Below are 12,565 nucleotides of genomic sequence, written 5' to 3'. Positions count from 1 at the left end.
GCTACTTCATTGGAAACAACATGGTGGATGCTACTTCATTGGAAACAACATGGTGTCTTGGAAGAGCAAGAAGCAGAAAAGGTTGGTCCTATCAACTGCTGAAGCAGAACTCAGTGCTTTAAAAAAGTTCGAGTGCTCAACTCATACGGGTGAAACAACTCACAGAGGAGTGTGGTATGATTTCTGATGTTCTGTTAATACTTTGCAATAATTATAGTGTTATAAGTTGTTTCAAAGAACCTGTTAGAAAGTCTCGTACTAAGCACATAGATCATCAACATAGTTATATTCGCAAACTGGTTGAGGAGAAATTGATAGCTATTGAACATGTGGGTACTAAAAACCAACTAGCTGAATTGTTTATCAAACCTCTGAATTAGAGCAAATTTCGTACTTTATGAATGTTCATTGGAATGTTTGATCTGTAATCTATTTGTGAGTTGTGCTGATCTAAAACAGGGACACAAAGCGAGAACAGGTCATGGAAATCCAAAGATGAATAGAGGATCAACACTTTGTAAAGCCATGTGGAAAATAGCTGCCTGTCATGCCGGGTTAAATCAGACATAAAACATTATCATCTACTAGGAGGTCATAGAGCTGAGAAGATCAACCAACTAAATGAACTTGACACACACACACACAAAAAAAAAAAAAAAAAAAAAAAGTGTATCAAGATCACTAAGTTCGAATATCAGCAATTAAGAAGTCAAGTGATATTGCTAATATGACAAAAATAAGGAGCAGTTCAAAAACACATATCATCAAGCTCCTGTTTGGTAAAGCTATCTTCAAAGGAAATTCCAGCTGCTTGTTACACATTGCCTTGATCGTTTAGAACTGAAGGCATGACAGTGTGAAAGACTAGCCACTGAACATTGAGCTGATCTATCAACGATCTGAGTGGTTGTAACAGTTTCTTTCTAAGTTCTGAACAACCGATAGACACAAAGCACTGAACAGAGTACAAGGAAGAGATATGCTTTGAAAATGTTTGGAAAGCTACTACCCGCATGTATCAATTATCTGTTTGGGTCACTAAACTGTTTCAGGATATGACTGTTGAAATCATCTCATCTCTGCTATTTGCAATCCTGTGCTAACTAAAAAAATTTGATTGATGGGTTTCTTGGCAAATGAGCTCTTATGCGTTTGTTAAGTGTTTTAGAGTAATACAATTTTTAGGTCCAAGCCCAGTTCGAGTTTCAAAATCCAATAAGGATTCAAGAAGTTTTTGCTCGGGTATTGGAGGGAAAAAGAGGAGTTAGGGTTTGAGGAGTCAAATCAAGTCTCGAAGATTTAGGAAGGAATAAGCTTGGAAACAAGGAAGATTCTTTAAAACGAGATTCTCGGAGATCCTAGGTTTAGGGTTCTGGAGAGTAGGGATAAGTATTCTAGAACTTAGCGTGAGGCGCTTTAAGCACTCTAGAATACTGTCATACGATTGTAAACTTCAGAGCATTGCAAAAGCTTGAAGGTGAGTGTGTAGTTCTCCTTGTCTTCACGTGAGAGTGATAAGAAACAGAGAAGAGAATTAGGCTTAGGTATTCTTAGTCGGGTTTGATCATTTGGGTAGAATAGATCAAGTAATATCCGAGATAACAATTGTAAACAGTTTGTTATCAATAAGAATATAGTTCTAAGAAATTCTCTGTGTTGTGTTGATCTCTATACCCTCTTAAGGAAGTCAAGTCAACACGTTTGTAAATAAGCTTAGCGTCGTGAACTGTCGGATTGTTGTAACTTGTAAATAAGTTTTCTGTCAAAAAGTTTTCTGGGTTATTGTGATACGAGTTTTTTTGCGTGTGGTGGCATCTTACTTGTGGAATGCTTGAATTCGTCATTGACTCTAAGTTTTCTCGGTTTCTGTCAATAAGTTTTCTGGGGTTGTTGTGAATCGAGTTTGCTTTTGCGGGTGAATTTGATAGTAAAGTGAATGTGAAGTGTTTGAGTGTGGTGTGAATGTTAAGTCTCGTTGGCTTTACTGTTGTTTCATTTAAATCTTTGTTCTTGTTCCTTGTGATTTGTTGCGTAAGTATTAAGATTTGTGTCATAAATCTCTCTTCTTTTTTCGTCATCTTAAGATTGCCATTGCCACTTTGGATCAGTTTTTATGGGTTTATGAACTCCACACAGTTCTATAGCTGATCTTCGCATATGTAACATGACTCAAAGAAAGGTAGTCTTTCATGCTTTTTATGTGTAGCTAAGAGTCTAAGACTAATTAGAACGATATTAAAGATTGAAAATAAAGTTTACTTTGAGAAATTTTGGTTTGGTTATTTCTGTCCTCTAGCACTAGTGTTAATAAACAACTACTTGAGATCGTTGGTAGTGATGTGAAAAAGATCGTTGATGAAGTATCATGTAGATTATATTACAGGTTGTAACTTTGAGTGTCTGTACTTAGGATTTGATAGTAAAGTGAAGGTGAAGTATTTGAATCGAGTGTTGTGTGAATGTTAAATCTTGTTGACTTTACTGTTGCTTCATAAATCTCTAATAGAAAGTTTCCTTTATATGAATTTTATAGACTATGTTGTGTATTGATGATTTTGGCAGGTGCATAATGTCTGAACACAATCTAATGGCTCAGTCTATGATTACAATGCCTCCTACTAGATATGGGAAATAAGATTGCAAAATAAGAGGATCAATCAACAATCATTCAAAATTTAGTTATTTGAAGACTGTTAAAGAAATTCTCTCTGACTCGTTATTCACTAGGCTGAAAACTACTTTTCTTGGCCCGATCATCAAAGGGGTTTAGGAAAAGTAGTTGGTAATAAAAAAAAGAGTTGATTGCTTGGGTTTTTTGGTCAGTTGGTTCACTTTCTGGTAGTAAAACAGCTCGTGCCGTCAAGGAAAGACGAGATATGGTTTTGCATCAACAACAAGCCGATGAGATTCTCATTGATGAGTTTCATCTTGTCACGGGATTACCATGCTGGATAAAAGAGGATGAAGTCCCAATAGATTTTGAGTGTGATTGGCCTTTGTTGCCTGACAAACCCCCTATCAAGGTGGATGATTTTATAGCATAATTGAAGGTCTTGGATGATGAGGAATGCAAGGTACAACTTGTTATGTTGATTGTTATTTTGATCGTCTTCATGCTGCCATATGACATTACAAAATACTCGGTTTCGAAAGATTATTTGGCCAATGCGAAAAGAATATCCATGCGTATCCCTAGGGAAAAGATGCATTTGATATGCTGGTGTCGTCGGTAAAAGATGATGATAAGAAGAAAAATGTTACGAAGATTGATGTTAAAGGGTTTCCCATGGCTTATGCTCGGCTCGATGATAAATCAGACCGTTTTCTTGTTTGTGCGAGGTATTTATCTACTGTTCAGCCTTCTTATGAACAAATCATGAGTAAGAGAGAAGATCTTGAGGTAATCAGTGTTCTTAGTGATTCGAATGAAGAAGAAGATGATGATGTTCTTATGCACTTGTTAAAGAGTGATTACGTATTCTCTCGATTAGATTGGAAGAGATGTTATGCACTTGTTCAGCACCAACAAGATGTGGAAGTTGAGTGATGGGTCAGATGCAGACGCAGATGTGGGTGAGACGCAGATGCAAAGATGCAGACAGAGGATAGCGCGAGTGAGATGCCAACAGACGCAAATGCAAAGACGCAGACAAAGGATAGCGCGGATGAGACGCAGGCGCAGACGCTAAAGAAAGATCAAGGATTGGTTGAAGTATTTCAACAACTGAGTTTTCAAGATGATGAACCTTTTGCCAGCACTGCACAGACACATGTTTATACAGAAAAAATATTCTCTCCCAATGGACATGATAAGAAATCTCAAAGGCATTGAAAGAAAGATCTTTTGAACATCATAGGTGGTTTATCTCCTTTCAAACTCAGTACTCAGAACTCTTGTCTCTAGTGGACACTTGGTATGATTTCGGTTGTTATGTGTCCTTTTGCTATGCTTTTGAACACAGCTAGAACATAACATAACAAAAGGACACATAACAACCGAAATCATACCAAGTGTCCACTAGAGGCAAGAGTTTTTGAAAGGAGATAAACCACCTATGATGTTCCAATGATCTTTCCTTCACCGCCTTTGAGATTTCTTCTTATGTCCAAAGGGAGAGAATATTTGTTTTTTTTCTAAGCACTCGTTTGTATCGAGATTTTTTAGTGGTGTGGTGAGTATTGCAGTGATGGCAGAAGGTTCATCATCTTGAAAACTTAGTTTTTGAAATCTTTCAACCAATCCTTGATCTTTCTCCAGCGTCTGCGTCTCATCCTCGCTATCATCTGTTTGCCTCTTTACATCTGCGTCTGTTTGCGTCTCACCAGCGCTATCATGTGTCTGCATCTCTGCATCTACGTCTGACCCATCACCAAATCTCAACTTCCTCATCTTCTTGGTGCTGAACAAGTGTATAAACTCTCTTCCAATCTAACTCAGAGAATACGTAATCACTATTCAACAAGTGCATTAAGAACATCATCATCTTCTTCTTCATTGCATTAAGAACATCATCATCTTCTTCTTCATTCGAATCACCAAGAACATTGATTACCTCAAGATTTCGTACTCATTATTTGTTCATAAGAAGGATGAACAGTAGATAAATACCTCACACAAAAAGGAAAACGATCTGATTTATCATCGAGCCGAGCATAAGCCTTTTTTAATTCTGATACAAATCCCAACAGTCATAGCTGCAATGCCATGGGAAACCCTTTAAGATCAATCTTCGTAACATTTTTCGTATTATCATCATCCTTTACCGACGATACCAGCATGTCAAATGCATCTTTTCCCAAGGATACGCATGAATATTCTTTTTCGCATTAGCCAAAATTCCTTCGGAACCGAGTGCTTTGTAATGCCATATGACAACATGAAGACGATTAAAATAACAATCAACATAACAAGCTGTAGCTTGCTTTCTTCATCATCCAATACCTTCAATTGTGCTATCAAATAATCCACCTTGATAGGGGTTTTGCAAGGAGACAAAGGCCAATCACACTCAAAATCTACTGAGATTTCATCTTCTTTTATCCAACATGGTAATCCCGTGACAAGATGAACCTCAGTCAATGAAAATCTCATCGACTTGTTGTTGATGCAAAACCAAAGCTCGTCTTTCTTTGACGACACAAGTTGTCTTACTACCAGAAAGTAAACCAGCTGACCAGAAAAACCCAAGCCATTAACTCCTTTTTGATTACCAGTTGCTTTTCTCAATCCTGTTTGATGATTGGGACAAGAAAAGTAGTTTTCAGCCTACTGAATAAAGAGTCAGAGAGGATTTCTTTAACGGTCTTCAAGTAACTAAATTTTGAATGATTGTTGATTGATCCACATATCTTGCAATCTTCTTTCCCGTATCTAGTAGGAGGCAATGTAATCATAGACTGAACCACTAGATTGTGTTTGGACATTATGCACCTTCCAAAATCAGCAATACACAACATAGTCTATGAAGCACACTTTCTATGAGAGATTTATGAAGCAACAGTAAAGCCAACGGGATTTAACATTCACACAACACTCAAGCCAAACACAATTAGTTTGTAGTATTATATTTGGGTTCTTTATTTCCAATTTAGGGTATATATTTTCACTATTTATAAGTTTTTTGATTCAATTTAATATTAGATTGGTGTTTGCTCTCATTTTTATTTGGGAGATTGATACAAATGGTAATAAAAAAATTTATAATTTAATTAATTTATAGAGGATTAAAAACTTTGTATGCAATTTTTGGAAGTTTCAAAAGAAGATGTCATTTTTGGAATAATAAAGTTTTTTAGTGCTATTTGTGTCAATCCCCCAAAATAGGGGTTTTCTATTTCCAATTTAGGGTATATATTTCACCATTTAAAAGATATTTTTCATTTTAAAATTAGTTTGTAGTATTATATTTGGGTTTTTTTATTTCCAATTTAGGATATATATTTTCACTATTTAAAAGGTTTTTTTATTCCATTTAATATTAGAATAGTGTTTGCTCTCATTTTTATTTGGGAGATTGATATAAATAGTAATAGAAAAAAAATTAATTATTTAATTAATTTATAGAGGATTAAAAACCTTTTATGCTATTTTTGGAAATTTCAAAAGAAGGTGCCATTTTTGGAATAATTAAGTTTTTTAGTGCCATTTTTGTCAATACCCCTATTTTTTTATGTAAATAATGAAAATTCTGATTTTCTTTGTTCTTTGTTTTTCTTAGAAATTCATTTTACTTCTTTTACATTAAAAATAAGAATTTTGCATATTGAGCTTTCTAAAGATCCTCTCTTATATATCACTTAGCATTTAACATAATTTAAACAATTGTTTATGATTTACAATTAATATAATTAATTAACTACACAAAATTATAATCATATATTATTAAATTATGTGAAAACTGATTTCTTTTTTAAAAAAAGTTTTCATCAATTAATAACATCCTTTAACTGTAATATTAAAATGAAGTTTTAATTCACAATTTACATACATAGTCTTCAGTATTAAACGTAACTAGATTCTGACCCGCACTTACGTGCGGGATTTCATATTTTAAGAAATGTATTGGAATACATTTTTAGTAAAAGATATTGTAATGTATAAATTATAATGTGCATAGAAAAGTGTATAGAGTTATTTATGATACAATAGCTAAATTTTTTTATTAATTTATATTATTTATGTTTCATTTGTATTTTGCATAGTAAATCGAATGTTAGATTTGTTTTGAATTGCGGAATAATATAGAGATATTTGGAAAATCTGTGTATTTTTGTTAGTTTGATGTATATACAAATTAATTGTTTTTTTTTGAAAATTGATCAATTAGATGATATAATGTGAAATTTACTCTGCGGTACACCGTTGGTCGATTTTTTTGTAACTAGAAATTTGAATTTTAAGTTATAGTTGTTTTGTAAATATTGTTTTTTTTTGTTTAGTGTTTAAGATTGTATAATTGTGTTAAAATTGTTAATTCTAAGATTACACTCGTAGATTATCGTCCCGTATGAGTATCAACCCAAACTCGTTCCACCAGATAACTTCATTCCGTAAAATTAAATATTATTTTAATTATTTTAAATATTCTTATTGTAATGTATTAAAAAATCAAAGGATTGACCTGTGGTAGATCTTGGATTAATATATTTAAAAATAATTTGTGATTTATAAATTTATGATATTGAAATATATAAAACCGATTTTTAGTGTATACCTTCAATAATTATATAAAGTATATTTTAAAAGTCAAAATTTGTATAAATTGATATTGCAACCTCATGAAATCGTAGTGATTTACCCGTAGGGTACCATGGGCTAATTTTTATTTTATTTTTTATAAAATGATAAATTTGTTGATTTTAGTTTTTTTTTAAAAAAAGTTATATTTGTTTTGTTTATTATTTCAGATTGTATAACTATATTTTGAGTGTTAATTCCATGATTTTATCTGAGCTATAATATTGACCAACACCCGGCTAGTTTTTTGTAATCTAGTGTTGACCCTGAAAGAATAATCCATAAGAATACGCATAAATGGATAGTAAAATTAGGAGATAAACATCATTAGAACATGAAGTAATTTACATATGAATCTCTATCTATTTTTGTAAAGAATCAATATTCTAGATTGATTGTTAGGCAATATGAATGTATGCATAACATTTATAAGAGATAGATTGTACACAAAATTAGATTTTAATTTGGATTCAATCTTAGCTTTACTGGAAAAAACTAATCTGAATTACATATTTTAAATTTAGGATGACGAAAATATTTTTTTTAAAAGCTAAAATTAGATCTCAACGATTTTGGTATGTTTTTAAATTAAACTTATCATTATGCATTATCGCAAATATGGTAGTTATTATTGTTCGAATACAATTAATGATCTGTCAAAAAATCATATTACTTATTGTTCTCATTTTGAATATTTGCATTAAAAAATTTAAACATTGGTATTTAAACTTTGTTTTACTATTTAAAAAAAAAAAAAATCGAATCTAGAAGAAAGAATATTTCAAAAGCTTGTAACTATTATAATATGTTTAAAAATATATTTTCTTTTATATAATTCAAATTTAGCTTAGTGATATATTTTTAAAATAATGAAAATTACCTAAAAAAAAATACTTTAAACGTTTATATCATTTAAATTCTAATTAAAATGTTAAATATATACTGAAACCATTTTCTAGATAATTACAAATCTAAAATCCAAAATTCTCTTAATTTACTGATTTAAATCCTGTTTTTTTTTAAAGCTAATTCAAGATATTTATTTAGTTGGAGTAGTTGTTAATTTACTAAATTACCCATGCAAAAAATTTATTTAGTTAGTTTTAAACTACCCTTACAATGTTGTAGTTCACACAATACTTCCCAATTAATAGTATAGATTTTAATTTTCGTGCATAACAATCAAGTTGTAACATTACCCTTGACCCTTCAACCACACAATAAAATTCTGTTTTCTGCTATATATATTGCGAAAATGTCAAGAAAACATCAATTGTTTAAAAATGGTGAAACAAATCACTAAATTTGTGTCTGGTGAAATAATTAGCTAGTTTTTGTTGAATTTTCATTTTAATCCCTAACTTTTATTGACTTATCAATTTGAGTATTTCATTAAATTTGCGATTACATAATTACACCACGGCTGTGCCACACAAAAAAATCATATTATCCTACGAATGTTGCATTATCAATTCTAAGGTCTGTGACATGCGTCATCTTTCATTCCTTTTAACACAATGATAAACGATTACGGATTGTTAGATTTTCCTTACATCGGTGATTGTCTGTCTTGGCGAGGGTGGAAGGATAAAAACTATTACGATGTTGTTTGGATAGAGCTCTTGCCAACGAAGATTGGCACAAAATGTTTTACAAATCATATGTAGAATATTTACGTATGGTAACCTTGGATCATAAACAATTAGTAGCGATAATTAAGGATAAAGTACTTCGGGGAAAGAAAAGTGTTAGATTTGATAAAAGATGGGCCAGAAAAGAAGGTTTAATGGAAACCATCGTGGAAGGATGTCAATTTAATAATACGGTTGAGGAAGGTCATTTTGTACAAAAACTAACAAATTGTCGGCAATCCATATCTAAATGGTGGAACAATTTGACACTGTATGGTCGAGAATTAATGGGTGATTTGAAAAAAGATCTTGAACTAGCCCAAAATCATGATTCTAAATTGCATGAGGAGATCACGAAGTTAACACTTAAATTGAAGGGAAACTTATCAGTATGAAGAACTTTATTGGCATCAGAAAAGTCGAATCTTTGGATGATCGTAGGGGATCATAACTTAACATTTTTCTATGCCCTAACAAAGCAACGTCGAGCTAAAATAGAATTATCGGTCTTTATAAGGATAATGGCTCATGGGTCTCTGAGGAAAAAGATATTCAACAAGTTGTGGTAGCTTACTTTGAGGAATTATTCACCACCTCGAGTCCGATAAATGTTGAGGATTCTTTAAAGGTAGTCGAAACATCAATTTCAGATCAAGTCAATCTGGAACTAACAGCACTGGTTTCGGAGCATGAGTTAAGAACATCCTTATTTATGATGCCTCCGGAAAGACACCAAGACCAGATGGTATGACAGCTTTATTATATCAGAAAGTTTCGCCTACCATCAAAGCGGATCTCTTTCATTTAGTCAACTCGTTTCTAGATAATGGGTCTTTCGATTATCGGTTGAACTTAACATATATTTATCTAATACCAAAAACAAGTCGACCAACTCGGATGATGGAGCTGAGACCAATTAGTCTCTCTAATAGGGGATACAAAATTACATCTAAGGTTTTCTGTCAAATACTCAAAAACGTTCTATCAATGCTCATTTTTGAAATACAATCAGCCTTTGTTCGAGGAAGGTTAATTTCAGATAACATTCTTACTGCACAAGAGATGTTTCTTGGATTGCGGATGAACCCGCAAAGATTAATATATTGCCATTAAGAGATATATGAGTAAAACCTATGATAGAATAGAATGGTCCTTCATTGAAAGCTTACTAAAGAAGATGGATTTTTGTGATAAATGGGTCTCACAGATAATGTGGAGTGTCACATCAGTTCGATACAGGGTTCTAATTAACGGAAAACCCCGAGGACTGATAGTTCCCGAAAGAGGTTTAAGGCAGGGGGATCTGTTATCACCATACTTATTTATTATGTGTACAGAGGTTCTGATCGCTAATATTCGAAAAGCAGAACAAGAAAAGATTCTAATGGGGATGAAAGTTGCACAAGCAAGCCTTTCGATATCTCATTTATTATTCGCGGATGGTAGCTTCTTTTTTTGTAAAGCGACAAAGGAACAATGTCTTGTTTTTTTTTGGAATTCTAAAGAGGTACGAAGAGACTTCTGCACAACGGAAAGATTTCTCGAAATCATCAATTCAGTTTGGACGTAAGGTTGATGACTTGATAAAAGATGAACTTGTGACAATCTTTGGGATCCATAGGGGGAATTGGAAACTATCTGGGACTACCAGAAAATTTAGGAGGGTCAAAGACAAAGATTTTCTCTTTTCTTAGAGAACGTCTACAAGACAGAATAAATGGTTGGTCTGCAAATTTTTAATCCAATGTGATGATCAAATCGGTAGCAATTGCACTGCTTAATTAAGTAATGTCTTGCTTCAGATTACCAAAATCAGTAACATCAAAACTAACAAGTGCGGTAGAAATTTTTTGGTGGAGTTCAAATGGAAAAACAAAAAGTTTACATTGGAATGCATGTGATAAGCTCTGTCAAAGTAAGGCTGACGGTGGACTTGAATTCCGGAACGTGGAGAATTTCAATGCAACTTTGTCAGCAAAACACTTGTGACGATTGATTACGGTCCCTAACTCTTTATCTGCAAAACTGTTTAAAGGTAGATACTATCGGAACTCAAATCCTATGGACCCAATGATACCGTACTCACCATCCTATGGATGGAGGAGTGTAGTGTGCTCGATATTTGGTTAATAAAGGAATTATAAAAAGTAAGTTTAGGAGTGTCAATTTTGGTATGGAATGACCCTTGGATACCTGCTCAATTCTCCATGCCAGCTTTAAGCAATGGTTACAATTATAAACCCTCACTTGTGAATGATTTGATTGATTATCATTCAAATTCATGGGATATGGATTTGATTAGGAGTATTATGGATCTAAAAAGGATATTCCTTTGGTATTTGCATTACATTTGGGATCACCAAATAGACTTGATGTCATGGGAAGACACTTTACAAAATGCGGAAAATATACGGTCAAAGTCTGGATACTATACAAAACAAATGATGGTGCAAGGTGAGAATCAAACTCGCTATTTTGGCCTAGATATCAGGTTTCTTCAAGCCTACTCTTGGAAAGTCAAATGTCCACCGAAATTGAGAGAATTTATTTGGCAACTTATTAGTGGATGTGTGCCAATCAATTCAAATATGAGAAAAAGTTGTATTAACTGTGATACGGTTTGTAGTAGATGTGGGGCTCTAGAGGGGACAATAATTATATGATTTTTGAATGTCCTCTTGACTTTCAAACATGGGCACTATCGCAAATACCAACGGTTCCAGAAATATTCCCATGGTCATCTGTAGTTGTGAACATTGATCATTTGTTTTGGAGAACACTCACAGATTCGCTAAGTTCAAGTTATCCTTGGATCATGTGGTACATATGGAAACACAGAATGAGAAAATAAACAAAAACATTGATCAAGATCCTAGAGAGTCTCTTAAAATAACATAAAATGAAGCAAATGCTTGAATCTAGCCCAGTTGGAGATTACTAATACTACAGCTCCCCATGGGAGTCCCCCTAGGATAGTTGGGTCATAGGTTATAAATATCACAGGGTATTGATGTTTTATTGGTGGTTCATGGTAATTTATCGGGTTTAGGATTGGTATGTACCCTATCTAATGATGAGGAGCCAATAATGGGCGCATGCAACCTTCGACGAAGCCTAACATGTTTATATACAGAAGTGGAAGCACTTGTGTAGGGTATGAGATATATGATTGGCCAAGACAAACGAGAAGTGAGTTTTCTCAAAGACGGCTCGGACATGGCGAAGATGGTGTTTTTCCAGATAGAGTGGCCAGCTTTCTCTTCTTATCTATAGGCGATAGAGAGCGACAACAACGAGTTCGACTTCTTTTTTTTATCTTTGATTCCAAAATGAGCGAATATAAAAGCGGAAAATTTGAAACAACCCGACCTGTTTTTTATTTTTTAAACATAATTATGTGAAGAACTAACTTGTTTCTTATTGATTCAAATGAGGTTACATCACATATATATACATACTTGAGGAGGTTACATGTTTAATGGGCTAGGTTACAAAAGCCCATAACTACTTAAGTATATGACCGACCTAACTCTAGTCTCCATGGGCCGGACCTATGGGCCGGACTGACTGTGGCTTCTCTCCATGGGCCGGGCCGACAGGCCGACGGGCCGATGGACCGATGGACTGGTAGGCCGACCGGTCGATGGGCCGTCACACCAATGGGCTGACGGACCTATCCTCTAAGGACATGGGCCAC

General features: G+C 33.7%; 1 protein-coding gene and 3 pseudogenes across 4 annotated transcripts; 3 read left to right on the top strand and 1 right to left on the bottom strand.

The window, feature by feature from the left end:
* Nucleotides 1–18: 18 nt before the first annotated feature.
* AT3G29525 lies at nucleotides 19–438 on the top strand (annotated as a pseudogene; the record flags this gene model as incomplete). The annotated part of the gene is made up of 1 exon: nucleotides 19–438.
* A 2,143-nt stretch (nucleotides 439–2,581) lies between these two features.
* On the top strand, nucleotides 2,582–3,055 carry AT3G29520 (annotated as a pseudogene). The gene has a single exon.
* An 837-nt stretch (nucleotides 3,056–3,892) lies between these two features.
* Nucleotides 3,893–5,431, bottom strand: AT3G29455 (uncharacterized protein; the record flags this gene model as incomplete). Its single annotated transcript, NM_001339025.1, is given in 5 exon segments — nucleotides 3,893–3,962; nucleotides 4,083–4,429; nucleotides 4,446–4,553; nucleotides 4,943–5,266; nucleotides 5,302–5,431. Coding segments are annotated over 5 exon segments (972 nt in total), but the record flags the coding sequence as incomplete, so codon positions are not given.
* A 2,633-nt stretch (nucleotides 5,432–8,064) lies between these two features.
* Nucleotides 8,065–12,394, top strand: AT3G29515 (annotated as a pseudogene; the record flags this gene model as incomplete). Its single annotated transcript has 1 exon — nucleotides 8,065–12,394.
* Between the last annotated feature and the right edge of the window lie 171 nt (nucleotides 12,395–12,565).

This window comes from Arabidopsis thaliana, chromosome 3 (assembly GCF_000001735.4).
Source record: "Arabidopsis thaliana chromosome 3, partial sequence".
In the NCBI taxonomy this organism is placed as follows: Eukaryota; Viridiplantae; Streptophyta; class Magnoliopsida; order Brassicales; family Brassicaceae; genus Arabidopsis; species Arabidopsis thaliana.
The sequence above is the reverse complement of the archived record's forward strand: the minus strand, read 5'-3'. Positions and strand labels throughout refer to the sequence as shown.